The sequence below is a fragment of the Alligator mississippiensis genome, chromosome 2 (genome assembly GCF_030867095.1).
Source record: "Alligator mississippiensis isolate rAllMis1 chromosome 2, rAllMis1, whole genome shotgun sequence".
Lineage (NCBI taxonomy): Eukaryota > Metazoa > Chordata > Crocodylia > Alligatoridae > Alligator > Alligator mississippiensis.
In genome coordinates, this window is record NC_081825.1 from 200,776,147 (window position 1) to 200,795,666 (window position 19,520).

At 41.5% G+C, this 19,520-nt stretch overlaps 1 protein-coding gene across 8 annotated transcripts in view; it reads left to right on the forward strand.

The window, feature by feature from the left end:
• The window catches only part of USP47 (ubiquitin specific peptidase 47), a 98,838-nt gene extending 81,465 nt beyond the window's left edge, over positions 1-17,373 (forward strand). For 7 of the 8 annotated variants that reach the window (XM_019476802.2, XM_019476804.2, XM_014602318.3 and 4 more), the window contains 9 exons: positions 523-1,303; positions 4,250-4,425; positions 4,637-4,717; positions 5,302-5,417; positions 7,326-7,444; positions 10,199-10,329; positions 14,666-14,713; positions 14,810-14,940; positions 15,916-17,373. In XM_019476802.2, coding sequence (XP_019332347.1) covers positions 523-1,303; positions 4,250-4,425; positions 4,637-4,717; positions 5,302-5,417; positions 7,326-7,444; positions 10,199-10,329; positions 14,666-14,713; positions 14,810-14,940; positions 15,916-16,090 — 1,758 coding nt within the window. In that variant the 3' untranslated portion in view covers positions 16,091-17,373. Of the gene's footprint in view, positions 1-522; positions 1,304-4,249; positions 4,426-4,636; positions 4,718-5,301; positions 5,418-7,325; positions 7,445-9,182; positions 9,642-10,198; positions 10,330-14,665; positions 14,714-14,809; positions 14,941-15,915 lie in introns of those variants that run through there. The other variant, XM_059722686.1, reaches the window with a different exon arrangement.
• The last annotated feature ends 2,147 nt before the right edge of the window (positions 17,374-19,520 follow it).

Consider the following 19,520-nt stretch of genomic DNA (forward strand, 5'->3'; position numbering starts at 1 on the left):
CAGTTTATTGAGCAATAGAGTAAATTTTAAGACCTAGGATCTAGCTTTCCAGGAAGTCAGTATCTATCCTCTTCTTGTGTCTATCACAGATACAAATGCATAAGTACTTATACTCACATAACATATGTAGGTTGTGCAAATTATATCGCATATGTAATGCAGTATAATTCTTTCTGAATATTAGGAGAAGGCATTTTGAAGTGACATGCAAACTTTCTGTCAATAAATAAGGTTAATAGGGGCCTTGTCAATTCTTTTGCAACATCAGTGTTAATGCGATGATATATTAAAAAAAAAAAAAATTAAACAATTTAATTCCTGCACTCTTGTTATTTTTACATTAAGTTTTTTCCCAAACTGGCATTTAAAAATGGGTCAGTTTTGGAATAAATTTTACATACTGCTATGTTTTTTCTAATGCTTTCAGAATTTTGCGTCTGTACTATATGTATGGTATGTTGCTATTTATAATTTTATTTAATAACATGGATATGTAGTATAACCACATGATTTTATGTTCAGGTGTTTGTTGAAAGTTCAGAGTCTTTGGATTGCCACATGACTTACACAGATTCTCAGTTATGGAAACTTTTGGATCGTCATGCAAATACAATAAGACTGTATGTTTCATTACCAGAACAGTCTCCTGGATCTCAGTTTAAAAGAACAGTTTACCAGAAAGCTAGTGGAGATTCAGGTAATTTGGATGAAGTTTGTGAAAGAGTAAAAGGTTCTGTAGGTAATATGAAATCTGTAGAGGCTATCCTAGAAGAAAGCACTGAAAAACTCAAAAGTTTGTCACTGCAGCAGCAGCAGCAGGAGGGAGACAACGGAGACAGCAGCAAGAGCACAGAAGCAAGTGACTTTGAAAACATTGAGTCACCTTTGAACGAGAGAGATTCTTCAGCATCAGCAGAACACAGAGAACTTGAAAACCAAATTCAGATTTCTGATCCAGAAAACTTCCAGTCAGAGGAGCGATCGGATTCTGATGTGAATAATGATAGGAGCACAAGTTCTGTGGACAGTGATATTCTTAGTTCTAGTCATAGCAGTGACACTTTATGTAATGTTGAAAATGCCCCAGTCCCTTTGGCTAATGGACTTGATTCTCATAGTATCACAAGTAGTAGGAGATCTAAAGCAAATGAAGGAAAAAAGGACACCTGGGATACAGCTGAAGAAGATTCTGGAACTGATAGTGAATATGATGAAAGTGGCAAGAGTAGAGGAGAAGCGCAATATATGTTCTTCAAGGCAGAACCCTGTGCTGCAGATGAAGGTTCAGGAGAAGGACAGAAATGTAGGTATCAATTCCATTTTGTTCAACTTCATTTAACTTAATACATTTAGCTAACAGACATATGTGTTCTATTGTCAGAAAAGTATTGAAACACACAAATCAACCTTTTTTGAAAATGCTTAAATGTGGCAATACACATCATCATGTTCAGTTGTAATTGTGACTTAACTTTACACAAACTATATTATTACTAAGTGAAGTCTCTCAATGAAGAGCACAAGTACATTTGAGTTAGTTTTCACTTCCTTGAATATAATACCTGATGGGGTTTTTTGTTTTGCTGCATATTGAAAACAGGTTTTTTGGTGGGGGAGAGAACAGCGTGACCTTTTTCAGCAAAGGAAAAAATGTTAAATCATTAACATTATTCTTTGTGCATTGTTTGCTCACAATACCACTACTGTTTCTGTTTGAGCTAAAATGTCCTCTCAACAATTCTGAAACCATCAGTTGTTGTTGTTGTTGTTTTATTTTATTTTATTTTTTAAGTTTTTTAAATTGAAGCAGAACTCAAAGGCCAGGGAAACAAAATGCATTTTGTTTCTGAAGCTTTTGATCTTTGGGATCTTTAGATTATATACAGCCTCATTAGCCCAAGAATAGTAGATCAATTTTAGGTGTGTATTTGGATCCAGGTATTTTAGCATTATTGAGGCTCTTCATATTTTGTAAAACACATGATGGTATTGCTGTGTATACTTTTTTAAAATTATGATTATCTTTTATGTGCATATGTCATAAAATGTGAAAGCCACAATTAAAGAAGTTGAATCATAACTAATGCAAAAATCTAAATCAAAGTTCTTTTCTCTAACATATAAGTTAGGAGTCTTCAAATTTATGAATTGGGACAAGTAACAGAAGTATTAATTTTAAATTAGTATTAATGCTTTCTTGTTACATTGTATGAATTGTTACTTTTGAAGGAAAAATGCCTGTTATCTAATGCAGCAGCACAAATCATTTTGAACTCTTGTAGTTGGAGTTATGTTTCTTTCTTGGAATAAAAAAATTGCTGTTTTTTAGTCAGAGACTGTTTAGTAAACTGTTGAAAGCATCTTTCTAGTCTCGTATTCCATTTCACTGTATATTTTGTTACTTCCATTTTAACATTGCAAACCTGCACATAACCACTAAATAGTGTGTTGTCAGAATTTTAATTCAGGTTGTAATTTTACACAAAGATTTAAGTTGAATTAATAACATCATTCTTTGTTTTTCCTCGTGTGTAATGGTAAAGTCTAGGTACTTGCACAAGGTCAGATCCTCACATTGTTACAGATCATGGAGCCCAGTGCTGCTGTAACAATATACCAGCTGAGGATCTGTCCAAGAAAATAATGTTTTTATCTCTGGAAGTTAAGGAACAAATCCTGCTTCTCTTAATTATTTACCAGTTTTATTGATTTCAGTAGGAATGCTGTTTGACCATGTTATATTTAGTCTTCCCTTCTGGCTTACATGGAGACAGGTTTTTGATACCCCAGCAGGGTTGGATGACCAGAACACCTCATTTGCCCAGACCCTCTGTATCCATTACCATGCTTTTATGGAATGATAGACCCTTCCCCAGATCCCAGCTCTTAAATAGAAGGACAAGGAGACACTTATAAGACACAGCCCCTGGATTCAGCTCATATGAGGGAATATGGGTCAGGGGAGGGGCTCAGGCTCCCCTAGAAAAATGAGCCCTCCAAATCTCATGGTGGGGTCAGGTAGTAGTAGTTCAGACATCTATTGGGGCAGAAATTTCCCAGGTCCTCCCTTGCATGAGGGTTGGATGGGGAGAGGCAGTAGATTTGGTTAATCAGTCTGCTGGAGCATGGCAATTACCATACTCCAACAACCTTCTGCATCTTGTGTATTGTCATCCCTGCACATAAAAATGGCGGCAGGGGCACTTGAACTAAAGCCCATTGAAAGAGCTTTAGTTCAAGTGCCCGCCATTTTTAAGCACAGGGATGCTGATACACGAGATGCAATGGCACTTTAATTAGAGCGGCTCTTGGAGCTTATCTTCTAGAGGGACAGGCCACCAGATCTTGGTGCACATGGGAGAGTGCAAGTGAATGACTCACTCTGTCACCCAAACTATTTTCATCCCTTTTTCTTCTACAGCTGCCTTTCAATACTGCCCAAAGCCTCCTTCCATACCCTCTTTCTTAATCTCTTTCCTTTCTCTGCAAGAATTTCCATGTGTAACTTAATTTTTAAAAATTAATCTATTCATCTTCTGAACTTTCCTACAGTCCTTGGTGTTTTTCCAAAATTAAAACAAATAAAACCGGATACAGGCAGATAATAGCAAAATGCCTTCCTTCCTGAATTTTCTCTCAATGTTCTGATGTACAGTGATGCTATCTAGGTGTATCCAAGGTTCTGTGCCCACTTAATTGGAGACTAGGCAAGTATTTCAGGGTTAGATTTTGAAAGGCCTCTATTTCAAGAGTGATGAAGGCACAAAGTTGGGTACCTAAGGGATACAATCATTTTTTAAAACATGACCTGGTGTATGTCTAAGCTTTCCTATCTGTAAAATGGAGATGATGATCTCCTTCACTGGGGTCTCAATATGCAAACATCCTAAAGGTTACTAAAGATACTACCTCTCTATACTATGAATTGTCAGTCACTTTAGGGGGTTACAGTAATAGCTTCTCTAAAGCATCTGCCCTGCCAAAATGCTGGGCTTGGTTGCATGCGTAGTGGGAGCAAGGGGGCTTCTTTCTTTGGTAACAGTCCTGGGTAGGCAGAAATGATAGACAAAAGCACCTAGGATAGATAAAATAGCAATGGGGGTCTGGTTCATCATTTAGACTCCTAAGCACTGATAGTTCAAGTAACTCTTTAATAAGTACATGAAAAATTTTTAGCAGACTAGGCAAAATCTGTATCCTTTGCAGCACAATGTACTGATTCACTTCTGTGGGGGGTTTTTTGTCTTAGGGTTGATGGTGCATGTTGACAAAAGAATTACACTGTCTGCTTTCAAGCAACACTTGGAGCCATTTGTTGGAGTTCCATCCTCTCACTTCAAGGTCTTTCGCGTCTATGCCAGCAATCAAGAATTTGAGAGTGTTCGGCTGAATGAAACACTTTCATCATTTTCTGATGACAACAAGGTTATTAAACCATGTTTTTTAATAAGTTAATGTAGGCTGAGCTGTATAGATTGGGTTGTTTTATGAGTTGGCAACTTCTGCATGTAAATTGTCAGATGACACTCACGACTTCATGGAATCTTTGTTACTTTGGTAGTGTTATGTAGTGTTTAAAGGGAAATATCTTTTTGCCTTTAATGTTGCTTCTAACAAAGAATTTTTTAATTTGTAGATAACTATTAGACTTGGAAGAGCACTTAAGAAGGGGGAGTATAGAGTCAAAGTGTACCAGCTTTTGGTAAATGAAACAGAGGTGAGTTCTTGTATATTTTTAAGTCTAAAATTTAGGCCTGAGGAAGGGCAACTGAAGAGCACAAAACCAGAAACACTAGAAACTTCCTGAAATGTAGGTAAAAGCAGGGGAGATGATGTCACTGCCAGTGCCCAGTCATTATAGTGACAGAGAAGAAATTGGTTAATATATGCACAGAGTGTCCTAAGTCAAGGACCATACTTCGCTACAGAAGAAGACACCCTCCCCCTCCATTAATCCTTGCCAATGTGACATAGGGGAGGAAATTTCCTTCTTGACCTTCATTTGGTGCTCACTCTGACCTTGATCAAGACAATCTCTGACTCCTGAGTTTCCTAAATACCAGCAGGAGCATATGAAGTCCATAACAGCCTTTGACAGCACTAAGTTTATCTTGAATCAGTTTAGAAGAGGAGCCTGCTCACAAACAATTCTTAACTATTATTTTTTATGTTTGTTGATTCCAGGCCCATAAATTGCAATACATGTGCCCCTTCCTTTTTATATTGCCCCGCCCCCCCTTTCTTCCTCTCCCTTCCCCCAAATTAACTCTAATTCTGATCCATTTTTATTTATGTTCGCAGCCATGCAAGTTTCTTTTAGATGCTGTTTTCGCTAAAGGAATGACTGTTCGGCAGTCAAAAGAGGAACTACTCCCTCAGCTCAGAGAGCAGTGTGGATTAGATCTAACCATTGACAGGTAAAGGACAATGAAATCAAGGCTGAAATTGTTGTGTTAAAGGCAGCTTTTAAAAAGTACTTTATTTTGTAGGTCTCAGAAGCCAAGGAGATCTGCTACAAATATTGAAACCCTTCCCTCAGAAACCCTTTCTGTCAGAAAATATTAATATAATGAACAAACTAACTTAGGATTTTTTGGAACAGCAGTAAGTTGTGATTTTAGCCAAACTGAATATCAGAGATTAGACCGTGATAAGTTTCTGCCAGGATTGGTGTTTATAAGGAAATACCTTTGTTTGCAGTGTCTTATTTCCAGGGGATATTGGATCACATCTGATTGCAGTTCAGTTTTGGTACCCTCCTATTGTCTGGAAATGTTATTTGTTCTAAGAAACAGTACTTCTTGAAAAAGAAAAAAAATGCACTGTAAAGACCATTGCTGCTTACAGAAATGGAAAAAAAAACTAGCACTTTACTTTCAGCTTGATGCGTCCTGTGCTGATTTCAGCACATGCCCAAAAGAGGTATTGCTTTAGTTTGATCTGGCTTGCCCGATGTCTATATAGATCACACGCTTACTTCACTGGGGCTTTTTGGTGTTTTTATCTAATAGCGGATTGAGTCAGCTATTAGATAAAAGTGCCAAAAAGCCCCACTGAAGCACCCAATCTATATAAACTTTGGGGAGCTGGATCAAACTAATGTGCTTCGTCTTCTGGTAAAGTGCTGGAGTCTTGTTTTTTCTTTTGTTTTGTTAAAGGGGGGGGTTAGGGGGGTTGGTTTGTTGTTGTTTTTTTCATGTCTGTCAGTAGCCCATGAGTTTGAGTCTTTCTGAGATGCATCTCCAGAACATTTTAGTGGATGATGTCCTCTGGGATTGCTCTGAAACATTCTTTCCTTAATTTTCCATATACTTTTTAGTCTCCTTTCTCAGGGCAAGATGGGACTAGACCAGTGGTGCCCAACCTTGTGCCTCTAAGGGTCAGATGAGTGGCATGGGGTGGGTCTGCGGGCTGGATCTGGGCCTGTCCGTCCCCAGTCTGACTTGTGCACCACCCAGTCTGGTCTGCCAGCCAGATCTGGTGTGCAGGGCCATGTTATCCAACCAGTAGGGCTCCCCATGGGTCTGGAAATTCAGCAGCAAGGAAGCAGCATTAACACTATAAATGCTCCTCTGCTGCCAAATTTCCAGGCCCTTTGGGAGCTCTGTGGGCTGGATGACACCACTCCACAGGCTGAATCTTCCCCACAGGCCAGCAAGCTTGGGCCCATGCAGTCAAGGTTCCCTCTAAGGTGCGTGCGTGCGTGGCCGCATACAACTAAAAGTACAGCCGCGCACAGCCTTTTCAAGGCTGCACACCATGAGAGGCTAGAGGCAGCATGGGCTCCGCCAGCTCCAGGGAAGTGCTCTGCTCCCCTGCATCAAGGCCAGGGAGTGGAGCACTTCCCCTGAGCCAGTGGAGCCTGTGCCAGCCGCCTGCCCCAGCCTCCATCCCTGCCTTGCCTCACCTCGGGGAGGACCTGCTGCCTGCCCCAAGTGAGGCTTCACCGGCATTGCCTCCGGGGGCATGTCCCGGAGCCAGCAGAGCCTCACTGGAGGTGTTAGGTGAAAGGTTCGTTTCTACATGCAGGCCTCTGAAGTGAGTGGTGGTATCTCTTCTTTTAAATAAGGTCTTTGGACTTTGAATTTTAATAGCCAAAATAAGTACTTACCACTAGAGGGATGACAATTGGGCAAAATTGAATATCGGGAGCAAAGATGGTTTAGCGAGAACCATAGAAGTGATTTGTTGAACCCTTCTGTTTTGTATTAAGTGTTATGGATTTTATGATGCGTTTTTTCTAGTCATCCAAGAAAAATAGTACGATTATCACTTTCTGTCTATTAAGAAAAAACTAATATTTTCTTAAATATGTTTGTCTGTAGGTTTCGCTTACGAAAGAAAACCTGGAAGAACCCAGGCACTGTGTTCCTCGATTATCATATTTATGAAGAAGATATTAATATTTCAAGCAACTGGGAGGTCTTCCTAGAAATACTTGATGGTAATAACAGTTATACAAGTACATTTTTTGGAGTTAAAATACACAGTTGAAATGAATCAAAATTAATTCTGCGTTCAGGTTGTACTAGGACACCTTTGAATTTGTTGTTATTTTCCATGTATAGAATCTAATTTTGGGAGGATTATCTGAAATGTATGTCCCCGTCCCCATCCCCCTCCCTGCAACTGCTGGGTTAGAGAAAGCAGTGGTGCGGGGGTGAGGCACCAGACCCCTGCCTCCTGCTCATCTATCCCCTACTATGTGCCCTTCTGCCACATGCATGCGTCTGCCCTGCAACACCCTGCCTCCCCCCTCCCCATACTCTGCTTCTCTCCTGCAGCTTGTCAGGGTTTGAGGGGGAAGCAGGATGGGAGTAGGGTACCTCACAGCCTGCTGTCCTCTCTGTCCTCCTCCCCCTCTTAGCTTTTGCTGCCACTCTGCTCCAAGTCATGGCAGATTGAGGCCCCTGCGGTGAGGGAGAGAATGGGGCTAGGGCTGGGGCAGGAAACTGAGTCATGAGTGACTCAACTGGGAGGCATTTGGGCAGGGGTCCTGCTGCACATGCCCGGAGGAAGGCATTGGGGCATGTACCCCCAGAATCTATATGCTCGGGAGGACTGCTGGTAGCGCCGGGCTCGGGGAGGACTGGGCCAGGACTGCTTTCAGGGTGCAGGGAGGGCTACAGGGGTCCGGTAGCCCCCTCTCCCAGCACCACCACTGCCTGGCCCGAGCACAGCCCCGGCCCAGCCCCCCTGCCAGGAAGAGTCTGGCACTGCCCCCAGCCTGCAGCGGGCAGCCTGCCCTAACCCCACACACCAATCCTGGGGGCATGCACAACAGCAGGAACTACTCTCTTCCCCCCCCCCCCAACAAGCCACTTGTGGCTCAGTCCCCTGTCTTAGCAGGGCAGTGCTTGTCCCAGCCCCAGTCACTGCAGAGGCTTTGATCTGTCCCCTGCCCCTTCCCCCATAACAGACTTACCAGCCAGATGCTGCTCTCCAAGCTGCCAGGCTGGCCATGTGCATGCTGTGGTTGCATGCATATACATGGCATTTATTGCCCACATCAGCGAAAAAAAGCCAATTGCCAATAATTTCAGTATACTTTGTATCAGTGCAAATACAATATGGACCGATATATTGGTGCACCTCTACTTTTTATAGTTTCCAAATGGAAGAGAAAAGTGCCTTTTCTCCATTAAAAATGTTGACTTTCTGAACATGTTTCTTTTCCCCTTCTTTTCCCCATTTTTCATAAACATACTTTGAAAAGGATAGAAGAGGAGCCCACTAGTGAGCAGTAGACACTTAGCGTGGGGGACACTGAGAGTGACTACTCACTGAATTGGACAGAACAGAGACTTTTAACCTCTCTCTCCCATGTTGCAGCCAAGTGCCTTAGTTTGTCAATTATTCTGGGGTTAATGTTTCCAATTTGTACTAGAAACTTCCTTTCTTGGCTTGAGAAATCATTCCTGAAGAAAACTGTATCAAACAGGATTTGTGCCCATGAAGTTTTGCTTTGGAAGTATTGTTATTTTTCAGCAAATCTTTTGTGGAAAAAGTACCCGACTCATTCTAGTGTTAAGTATGCCAGTGCAAGCTAAATTTGATTTCTTTATGTGAGCTTTTATTTTTGGTCTGACAGTGTTTGTTTATTTTGATAAGCACATTGAGTTTAGGGCTTTGAGTTTAAGGCTTGGAAACCAAATTAAAGCGATTTTTTTTTTTTTTTTTAGTGAATTATCTCTTGGACTGGTGGTCAGAATACCCGTGCCTTATCCACATGGTCCAGTTTCTAGCCACAGCCTTCCTGTTTGACCATGAGAGATCACTTAAGCTCTGTGCATCTGCTCAGCCTCTGTAAAATGTGTGATAATTCATTACTTGCTGGTTGAGGCAGCTATATACTCTGTTCAGTATAATAGAGAAATCTGTAAAGTTGTATTCAGTGAAAAAATGTATATGGTATACTGTGAATGAAACATTCCCCAACACACTGATTGTGGGGCAGGGGGAGAAGCAACATTAACAGCTGCCTCAGTATCCACTGTCCATCCAGAGCAATGAATGAGGCCAGGGCCCTATTTAAAAAAAAAAAAAAAAAAAAAAAAAAAAAAAAAAAAAAAAAAGGTAAATCTTTGTCATAAAGCATGCACACACAAGGCAGCAAAATAAAGGTTATGCTGACAGTGTTAGTTTTGCTTGTTGTATTGTCTGTATAACAAGAGAGTTTTCGATGGAATAACTTACTACATCAATCCATACTAACCAGCTCATGGGAATGCCACGTTGTAGCCTGCTGGACTGCATGCAGACTCATCCACTCTCAGTCCAGGATTAACAAACTTAAACTACTCAGATTTGAAATATACAATTCTTTCCTTCACAGATTTGCCTGAAGAGACTAAGTGAGATCAGTCTGTCCTGGTTTGAGAGCATTTTTCATTTTACTGGTGATTCATAGCACCTTTTTTGGTAATATTTAGTACGACTTTTCTGGATCTCTCCCAAAGGTTAGCTTCTTCCTATACACCTGTGCCCCAGGCTACAGCTAAAGACTCCTGCTTTGTTTTAGGAAAATAAAGCAGTCGATTTCAAGTCTGGTATCACACTGGATTACATTTTGACAAGTTAAAAGATGTCATCACTTGGCTGGCAGATATGTTTGAATTAATGAAGATACTCTTCACTGCCTCTGCAACTTGGTGTGGTTAACTATGGAACTTACAGTATAATTCTTCCTTTTTTGTAGGAGCAGAAAAAATGAAATCCATGTCACAGCTTGCTGTTTTGTCAAGACGATGGAGACCATCTGCGATGAAGCTGGATTCTTTCCAGGAAGTAGTGTTGGAAAGCAGCAGTGTTGATGAATTAAAAGAGAAGGTGAATTGATATTGCATAGTGTAGTGCTTAGTGTTTTTGCAGCTTTATTTATTTCGCAATATCACTTCCTTCTAATTGTATATTTCAGATGTCTTTAGAACTGAATCCTTAGTGCTCAGTGGTAGATTTTTTCGGAAACAAAAATCGGAAGGGACCTCAGTAGGTCATGGAGTGTGACCCCCTGCTCTAGGCAGGAAAGAGTGCTGGGGTCAGATGACCCCAGCTAGGTGCTTATCTAGTCTTCTCTTGAAGACCCGCAGGGTAGGGGAGAGCACCACCTCCCTTGGAAGCCCATTCCAGATTCTGGCAACCCTGACTGTGAAGAAGTTCTGTCTGATGTCCAACCTAAATCTGCTCTCCATCAAGTTATGGCCATTGTTCCTAGTTAACTCCAGGGGGTGCCCTAGTAAACAGAGCATCTCCTATTTCCTGCTGCCCTCCCCTGATGAATTTATAGGCAGCCACAAGATCACCTCTCAGCCTTCTCCTGCAGAGGCTGAAGAGATCCAGGACCCTCAGTCTCTACTTGTAGGGCCTTGCCTGCAGGCCTCTGACCATACAAGTGGACCTCCTCTGAACCTTTTCAAGATTTTCCACATCCCTCTTAAAGTGTGGCGCCCAAAACTGGACACACTACTCCAGCTGCAGCCTGACCAGTGCCACATAGAGGGGAAGCATCACCTCCCTGGACCTGTTTGTCATGCATCTTCTAATGCATGATAAAGTGCAGTTAACCTTGTTGATCACTTCGACACATTGACAACTCATGTTCATCTTGGAGTCAACTATGACTACGAGATCCCTTTCTGCAGCTGTGTTGCTGAGAAGGCCATGGTCCAGCCTGTAAGCGTGGTTCTTTTTGCCCAGGTGAACCACTTTGCCCTTGTCTTTGTTGAACTGCATCCTGTTTTGTTGTGCCGACTTTTCCAACCTGTCCAGATCCACCTGGATCTGTTCCCTGCCCTCTGGTGCATTAATTTTGCCCCGTAATTTGGTATTATCTGCGAACTTGGACAGGGTGCTCTCCACACCTTGTCCAAGTTACTGATGAAGACACTGAATAGCACCGGTCCAAGGACCAAGCCTTGCGGGACTCCACTGCCCACATCTTTCCAGGTCGATATCGACCCATCCTCCACCACTCTGGGTGCAACCCCAAGCCAATTTGCCACCCACCTGACCATGTAATCATCTACATCACAGTCTGTCAGTTTATTTATGAGAACAGAATGAGATACTGTATCAAAGGCCATCTTAAAGTCTAGGTAGATGACATCTACCTTGACTGCTGCGTCTAAGCATGTCATGACCTGGTCATAAAAAGAAACAAGGTTAGTCAGGCAGGATCTACCTGCAATGAATCCATGCTGATTTCCTTTCAGCATTATTTCTCTTGCTGGGTTCCCACAAATGTGATACTTAAGGATTTTTTCCAAAGTTTTCCCAGGGATAGAGGTGAGACTAACTGGCCTATAGTTTCCTGGTTCCTGCCTCCTCCGCTTCTTGAAAATAGGGACCACACTGACCCTTTTCAAGTCCTCTGGGACCTGATCGGATCACCATGAGTACTGGCCAATTCCTTCAGCACCCTTGGATGAAGTTCATCAGGGCCCACTAATTTGAATACATCCAGCCCCTCCAAGTGCCCCTTCACTAAGTCTGTGCTAACAGTTGGTAGGCTGGTGTCCCTCCTGTGTCTATCCGTAATCCATTTAGGAGATTTGTCTTGGTCTGTGTCTAGGAATACAGATGCAGATAACTCATTGAAGAGCTCAGCTTTGTCCACCCATCTCTGTCACCAGTTGCCCTAGTTTGTCCTGTTAGGGGTCCTATACTACCCTGCACCTTCCTTTTGTTCCCTGTATACCTGAAGAAGGACTTTTTGTTGTTCTTAATTTTTGTCGCCAGCCTAAGTTCTAATCCTTAAGTAAGTTTTGCTGCTTAGCTTCTTAATATGCCTATTAAGAAAGTCTGGCCAAATGTCAAAGCAGTGTAAAATAACACTGTATAAGGTCAATTTTACTTCTTTCATGTCTTTGCTTCCTTTACGCAAGTAGCCTGTGAAAGCAAGCAAAAAGCCTATAGGTCCCACATAATGTTTAAGTTGTACCTTTTTTTTTTCCAAACCAGTGAAGAAAATAAATGTCTTGAAGGATTGTTGCTGAAGGACTGTTCTGGCAGGAGGAGATCCAAGCTCTTTAGATCATCTTACTAATTTTGGATGATACCTTAAAGTTTCACCTGATGCTTAACTGAGCTCTGGCACAATTGATAACACTTGTTTCAGCATGGCTGCAAAAATAGTCATACTATCAAGCGGGCAGGCAGCCACTCTGCGGGGGGGGGGGGGGGGGGGGGTGGTCTTGATATACATCTCCTGCAGAGTACGTTGCACTTATCCAGTTTGCAGCTGCATTTCAGCTGTTAAGAAAAATTATTACACGTGCCTAGTCACTAAAAAGGTCATCTTGGGTATGAAGAAATCTTAGTGTTTTAAGGCTGCAGAGAAACTCCTGTTTGATCTTTTAAATCTTCAGTACTTAAGTGGAGATTTCTCAATATAGGACATAGGTAAATACTATGTGGTTGCCTGCTTAAATATGATAGGCAGTCATAAGTGTGTAGTATCTACATGCTGGCTTCCTGCATGCTTCCAGGCACAGGTCAAGTTAGAGCTGACCTTGAATGGAAATGGATCCTGGCATCTTCAAGACCACTCCAACTTACTCCCAGTCACGACAGTTATGGTTGCTGTTTGTCTTCAGTGTCCATCTCCAAGGAGCAGTGGGCAGCATGCTCGTTGAGGGCTCTGTCCCATCCGAACCTTCTCCCACCTACATTATGCAAAAGCTTGAACGTACCATGTAAAATGTTTGATGCTGCCCCCCCCCCCCCCCCCAGTAGTCAGCCTTCTTGTGCAGAAGCTTACTGGTAGACTGGGGATGATATAATATCATTCACATTTTTGTCAGTCCTGTTTTTTGTATTTGATGCAATGAGAGCAACTTCTCTAGCTAAATATTAAATACAAGGCAAATGGGCTTTCTATCTTGAACCTTGAATAGCAGTAATTGTTTATGTTTTAATTCTTTTCTATCATCTCTTCTGTGTTGGATGATTATGATGTAGTGCAGTGGTGCCCAAAATTTTGATCCTGCAGGGCAGATCAGTGGTGTGAGATCAGTTCATAGGCTGGGGCTCAATTAGGCAGCCAGAGCTGCAGACACAATCTGGTGCGGGGCCTGATCTGGTATGTGGGGTTGGCCTGACGTGTGACCCCAGCCTAACGTGCCAGATTGGGCTGTAGCTCCAGATCAGGCCCCACACGAGGTCACACCCATAGCCTGGCCCCAGCACTACATACAGAGCAATATTATCTGACCTGTAGGGCTTGGAAATTTGGGGACAGTGGAGTGGTGGCTGTGTTAATTGACACCATCCCCCTGCCACCATGGGCCAGACATTGAGCATCACTTGTGCAATGCAGGACCAGTCACCAGCACATGGCCTGCAGGCCAGATTCAGCCCACTGAGCCATTAGAGACATCCTGCAGAGCTGTAGGGCTTTGCCTATGTCCTCACAAGCTGAACAGTGAGGAGCTGTGCCCACACCATTGTTGCTTCTCTCCCGTTTCCTTTTCAAGGCTGCAATGTGAGTGCAGCTTCCAGCCAGAAGGGAGCTGCGCTGGCATTGGGCTAGGTAGTGGTGGGGAGAGGGTCAGGAGAAGTGGTAATAGTGTAGAAGCAGCTTCCTGGCACTGGCGCAGCTCTCTTCTGGGTGGAAGCTGGGCTTGCACTGCAACCAGGGAGTGCAGGGGGTTGGGAGAAGCTGAGGTGGCATGGGTGCAGACCAGTTGCATGGCTCCAGCAGGGGCAAAGGGAAGCCTGCCATGCCACTCCCTCCTTCCCTGTCCTGCCACTGATGTGCTGCCAAAGGCACCCAGCCTACCTTGAACTGGAACTAGGTTGTTTCAGCCCCATGGCTTGAAAAAGGCTGCCAGCCCCTGATCAAGTAGAAGACATCTGTGACTGCTGTGGTGTGTATCAGTTTAGTTGCACTGAGCATAATCTATTTTCTAGGGTTATCTCCTGCTTAAAGAAAAATTTTTGCATGTAAGCTGTTGATATAGTGAGATAACGTACCTTCTGCAGTGCTGAATCCCTTTTTCTTTTTTTATCATTGATATCTTCTGAGTTTCTTTGTGGGCTTTAAAATTTGAGAGAAACCTACTGATATTTGTGTGTTCCAAATTCCTGACACATTTATGTGAAAAAAAAAAAATGGCTCACTTTTATTTTCCTGAAATTACTGATATATTCAAAATATGTTTTACAGCTTAGTGAAATAAGTGGCATACCCTTGGAAAACATAGAATTTGCAAAGGTAAGTAGATTTATCTGAATTGCATGCAATGACTTCGAGTCCATTTATGGTTAAGCTGTAAGAGCAATTTATTCACTCAAAATTGTTTCTTTTCAGGGTAGAGGAACATTTCCTTGTGACATTTCAGTACTAGAGATCCACCAGGACCTGGACTGGAATCCTAAAGTATCTACACTGAATGTCTGGCCTCTCTACATTTGTGATGATGGCGCAGTAATATTTTATAGGTATGTGCTTTACTGTAGTGTAATCCTCCAAATACTCGACATATGAAATAAGGATTGGGAGGTGGTAGAGCAAAAACAAACACCCGAAAATCAAGGTGACAGGTCTGTCACCATACTCTTTATATAGCCAGCCATCAGATACGTGAAGATTTGTTATTAAATCAATGCTCAGTCTCTTCTTCTCCAAACTAAATAATCCCAGTTCTTCCAACCTAGGTGTAAAGAAGGTGAAGTGTAGCATACTGGACCTGAGAAGAGGCCTGGTGGGATTTATGGAGTGGTTGGCACGGTTATCAGCTGCTGTTGTGCAAAGTAAAGAGCAGGGAAGAGCAGTAGAGCTGTTTGGGAAGTAGCTGTGTTGCTAGGCAGGGGTGAAGGTGAGGTTGGAGCAAAAAGGAGTTGAGGTCTGTGGCTAGAGTATGAAGACTATCAAGAAAATGGACTTAGCATTAATGTCAGCTGTCTGGGACACTGTTGTCCAGTTGTTGACACAACTCCCTGCTGAAATTAAAAGGTTCCTATAAATAAATATTTAAGCTCTTTTCCCTTTTGACAGCTGTACATTTCTTGCTTTGAAACCTAGATATCCCTTGGTAAAATCTATTCCCGCTTTCCCTTTTCATTTGTTATTTTGATATTTCCTGCTGTCGATAGTTTAGCAAAAGTTGCAAAAATCTAGTCGCTATTACTGTGGTTCAGTTTCTTGTTTTCTTATACATTACTGTCTACTTTTTACATATGATACTGAATATATCAGGATAAGTCTCTGAAACTGCAACAAAATAGATTTAAGATGGAGAAGAGGATTAAAGAATTTAGAGGAAAAAACTGACATTTGTATTGAACTTTTAGTTCATTTGTGTTTGTTTACCCTGGTGTCACTTTACAGAAAGCTGGCAGTCTCTCTCTTGTTATGGATGAGAGACCTTACTTGAAACTTTATAACATCTGAATAATGTGTAATATTTTTTTAAGGGATAAAACTGAAGAATTAATGGAATTGACAGATGAGCAGAGAAATGAACTAATGAAAAAAGAAAGCAGCAGACTCCAGAAAACTGGACACCGTGTAACCTACTCCCCTCGTAAAGAAAAAGCACTAAAAATTTATCTGGATGGAGCACCAAATAAAGATTTGACTCAAGACTGACATTTGCTATAGAGCATGTTCCCCGGGGAATTTTTTTTTTTGTTTTAAATAAAAAAAGGTTCACTACTACTGTGTAGTGCCATTATGGCAGGACACTCATTAGGTGTAAAACAATGACACCAGCACTGATTGGGCTGCGGTTTACCAATCAGAAGCTCAGTGCCCAGTTGGGTCACTGTTTGACTTGGAATCATGTTGTGCACTATAGTCAAATGTACTGTAAAGCTAAAAGGGATGTGCAAATAAAAGAACAGAAAAACATGGGGCGGGGGAGGGAAATAAGTGGAAATTATTACAGACAGTGTGCACATAGTAGCTAGTAAAACTAGCCTCCAACAGGATACTCATAGCTTAATAATAAAAGCTGTGCAAAGGCCATGAATGGATTCTTTTTTCTGTTTGTTTCACTGATACACGCATTACCTCATTGAAGATTCGGAAGCAAATGTAACACTTTGGCTCTTAGAAAACAATAAAAATGCGGTCCGGATGTCATGGAATTCTCAGAACCCAGCTCTAAAAGTGTATGGTTTTAGAAGAATCCTTAGAATATTCTTCCACGAGAGAGAGATCTTTAGAAAGTTACTAGCCGGTGTTGGTTCATTCTGCTGAAGTATTGTACGGTAACTGTGTTTTAATAGGTTATGGAAGCTGAAGAGCAATTTTATTATATTGCATTTAATGTGTAAATTAAATCTACCCTATCCAGTTAATGGAACTGCAGTTCAGCTATTTACTGTGGTATTTCTTTTCACATATCAACATCCATTGTGTACATTTGAAAGTATAGCTGCCTATTTAAATTTGTATTCATTTTATGTTTGGCAATGCTGGGTACTTTAGGGTTGTATTTCCCCTTGTTAATGAGTTTTTTGTTCAGCTACTTTTTTTTGTACATCTTGTTTTTGAAGACTTCATTATAAGTTTGAATCTTCTAGTCCCATTGCAAGCCACACTTTAATTTTTCCTGGAGTTGTTTTATAGTTGTATGTAGTTTAAACATATTTGGGCAACCTCTAACCTCACAGTATAAACTTGCTGGTAGTTCAGATTGTGGTGCAAAGGCTGTGATACAGTCAACATGATTTCATTGCAAAGCTGAGGAACAGCAAGTTTTTGCTTTGCTACATAAAGATCAGTTGAGAACAATTCTACATAGTTTTTGGAAATACCATCGAATTTATAACAATCAAAAAGTTTTGGTAAATTTTTTCATGCCAGATGCTGTTTACAACAATGAACATGCCAATAAAACATTTGTTCATTCGGTTGTGTTATTTTAATCATTAATCTTCTGTGGATTTTTTTTCACTTTAAAAAAACAAAGTTGTTTCATGTAAATATAGACTTCCTGGAGGCAGTCTTTCTGAGCTTCAAGATGTTATATATACATACATTGTAGTGAGGAAGATGCTTTCTAGAGCGCATGCTCATCTAACTTGTTTATATACACAATGGATAATTAGTTTCCTTTTTAGGAATGTAAAATGTTAGGCTGTGACTGAATACTATAGACAGCTCAAGCTTGGCACTATAGTTAGAAAGGAATATCCACACTCTAGTGACAAGTTTGCTGTTCCCAAAATATCTGAAATATGAAGTGCCTAGTTCCCAGATCTGTCACTAAGCAGACAGAAAATCTGAAGAACTGCAGCAGCTTGAGAATCCAGCCTGCATGAGGTGGAGTCTCAGTAATGGCTCTCAACAATCCTCAACCCTTTATAGACATTGACCATGCAGAACTTAGATTTAAGACTCTTGTAATATTGGCATTTAGTGCAAGGAATAAAGTAGATGTTGTTTTCCTAATTGGGTCCATTTTCCTAAAGTATACCTTAATCATTCTTTTTAGCTAGTGTCTTCTCTGTTCCATTTTCCAGGTTTTGAGGCATCAGGAAAAATTACTTGAAAAACATTCTTTAATGCAATTAAGGAAGAAGTCTCTATGGACTGTGTAGTAAGGCTTTGCTGCCCAAGAGTAGAGATTTTTAATGGACTGTTTTCCTGAAGTAGAGTCAGCAACAGACTCACCATGAAAACAAAATAGAGAAGTAAAGTCTGGTTAAATGTGTGGCTTGTGAACAGTGATAGGGATAGGTCTGTTTCTGAGAGGAAACTGCTACTCAAAACAACCTCAAACCTATTCACTCAGCTCCGAGATTTTGTTGGGCATACGTGTGTAAGTTATTTAGCAGCAAGATAAGGGAAGCGGTTGGGAATTCTAGGGTGTTAATCAAGGTAACCATACAAAAGTGCAGAAGTAATGGTGGAATGGGGTTTTGTTTTCTTTTTCCTGAAGCTGTTCCTAATTAGTATCTGTATTAATCTTGGCAACTGTAAGAAAATAGTTGAAACCATTGCTCAGGTCAAAAGGAGGGAAAAACTGCAGGAGGCTACAAGGGGTTTTGAATGACCATTCTGATCCTCATCCATCCATCAGGTTTGGGATTTGTTGTGCAGTAGTCCAGAGTCAAACTTGTCGGTTGAGATGCATAAGTGAAAGCTTGTTGGAAAGACTTAAATTGACTCCGGTGCTTGTCACAACTTTATCTAATTGTGGGTGGTAATTTCTTTGCCCCTCACCCCAGAATCACTCTAGTAGCAGAAGAGGTAAAGGTATGTAGAAACTTGCCTGGTTACTGGCAAGTCAGAATACGTCTTCCTTGTGATCTTTGGTCCAGTGGACTAGACAGTAGACAGGCCTAGATTCTCTTTGCACCTTGCCACCCACTAGCTTGTTTAAGGAAGTCATTTTCTGTACACAAGTTCCCATCTGTAAAAGGGAGAGGATGATACCCACCTAATACCTAAGTGTGTTGAGATTTGTATGGATGAAAAACACTACAAGAGCAGGCAATATTCCCTGACACAGGTTTGGCTAGAAGTGGCTAGAACTCAGATCCTTTAAAGGGTACTGCAGGGTGCTGCCCCGTATTAATATCATTAGGTGTGCAAATGCCTACATGTGACTTGCCAACTCGAGATGTCAAATAGGAAGCCACAGTGTTAAAACATTCCAACCTGCAGGAGGCTTTCTGAGTTGTTTGCTGCAGAAGAATTCCTCTAGTGTTTTTGTCTGCACTTTTAAAAAAAGTGACAGCTAAGAGCTGGCTTCTTCTGAGGGGAGCTTTGAGTCTAAGGTTGAAGCCCAGAGCCGCACCTCTCTGCAGGTCAGCTGTAATACTTCATGCAGGTTCCAAGTGCAGTTCTCTATAACATGAACCAGTCAGCTCCAACGTTCATTATTCCTTTACGTGAGATGGTTCTCAAGAAGGCAAAGTGAAAATGTGTTGTTAGGATTCAAACTTGAGCTTGGACTGTCACTTGCTGTTGCATTCCACAACTGAGTTATTTGAACTAAATAGTAAATGCGTGGTCTTCAAGAAAGCCCTTCCCACCCTCACAGCTATAAACAACCAAACAGAAGCTG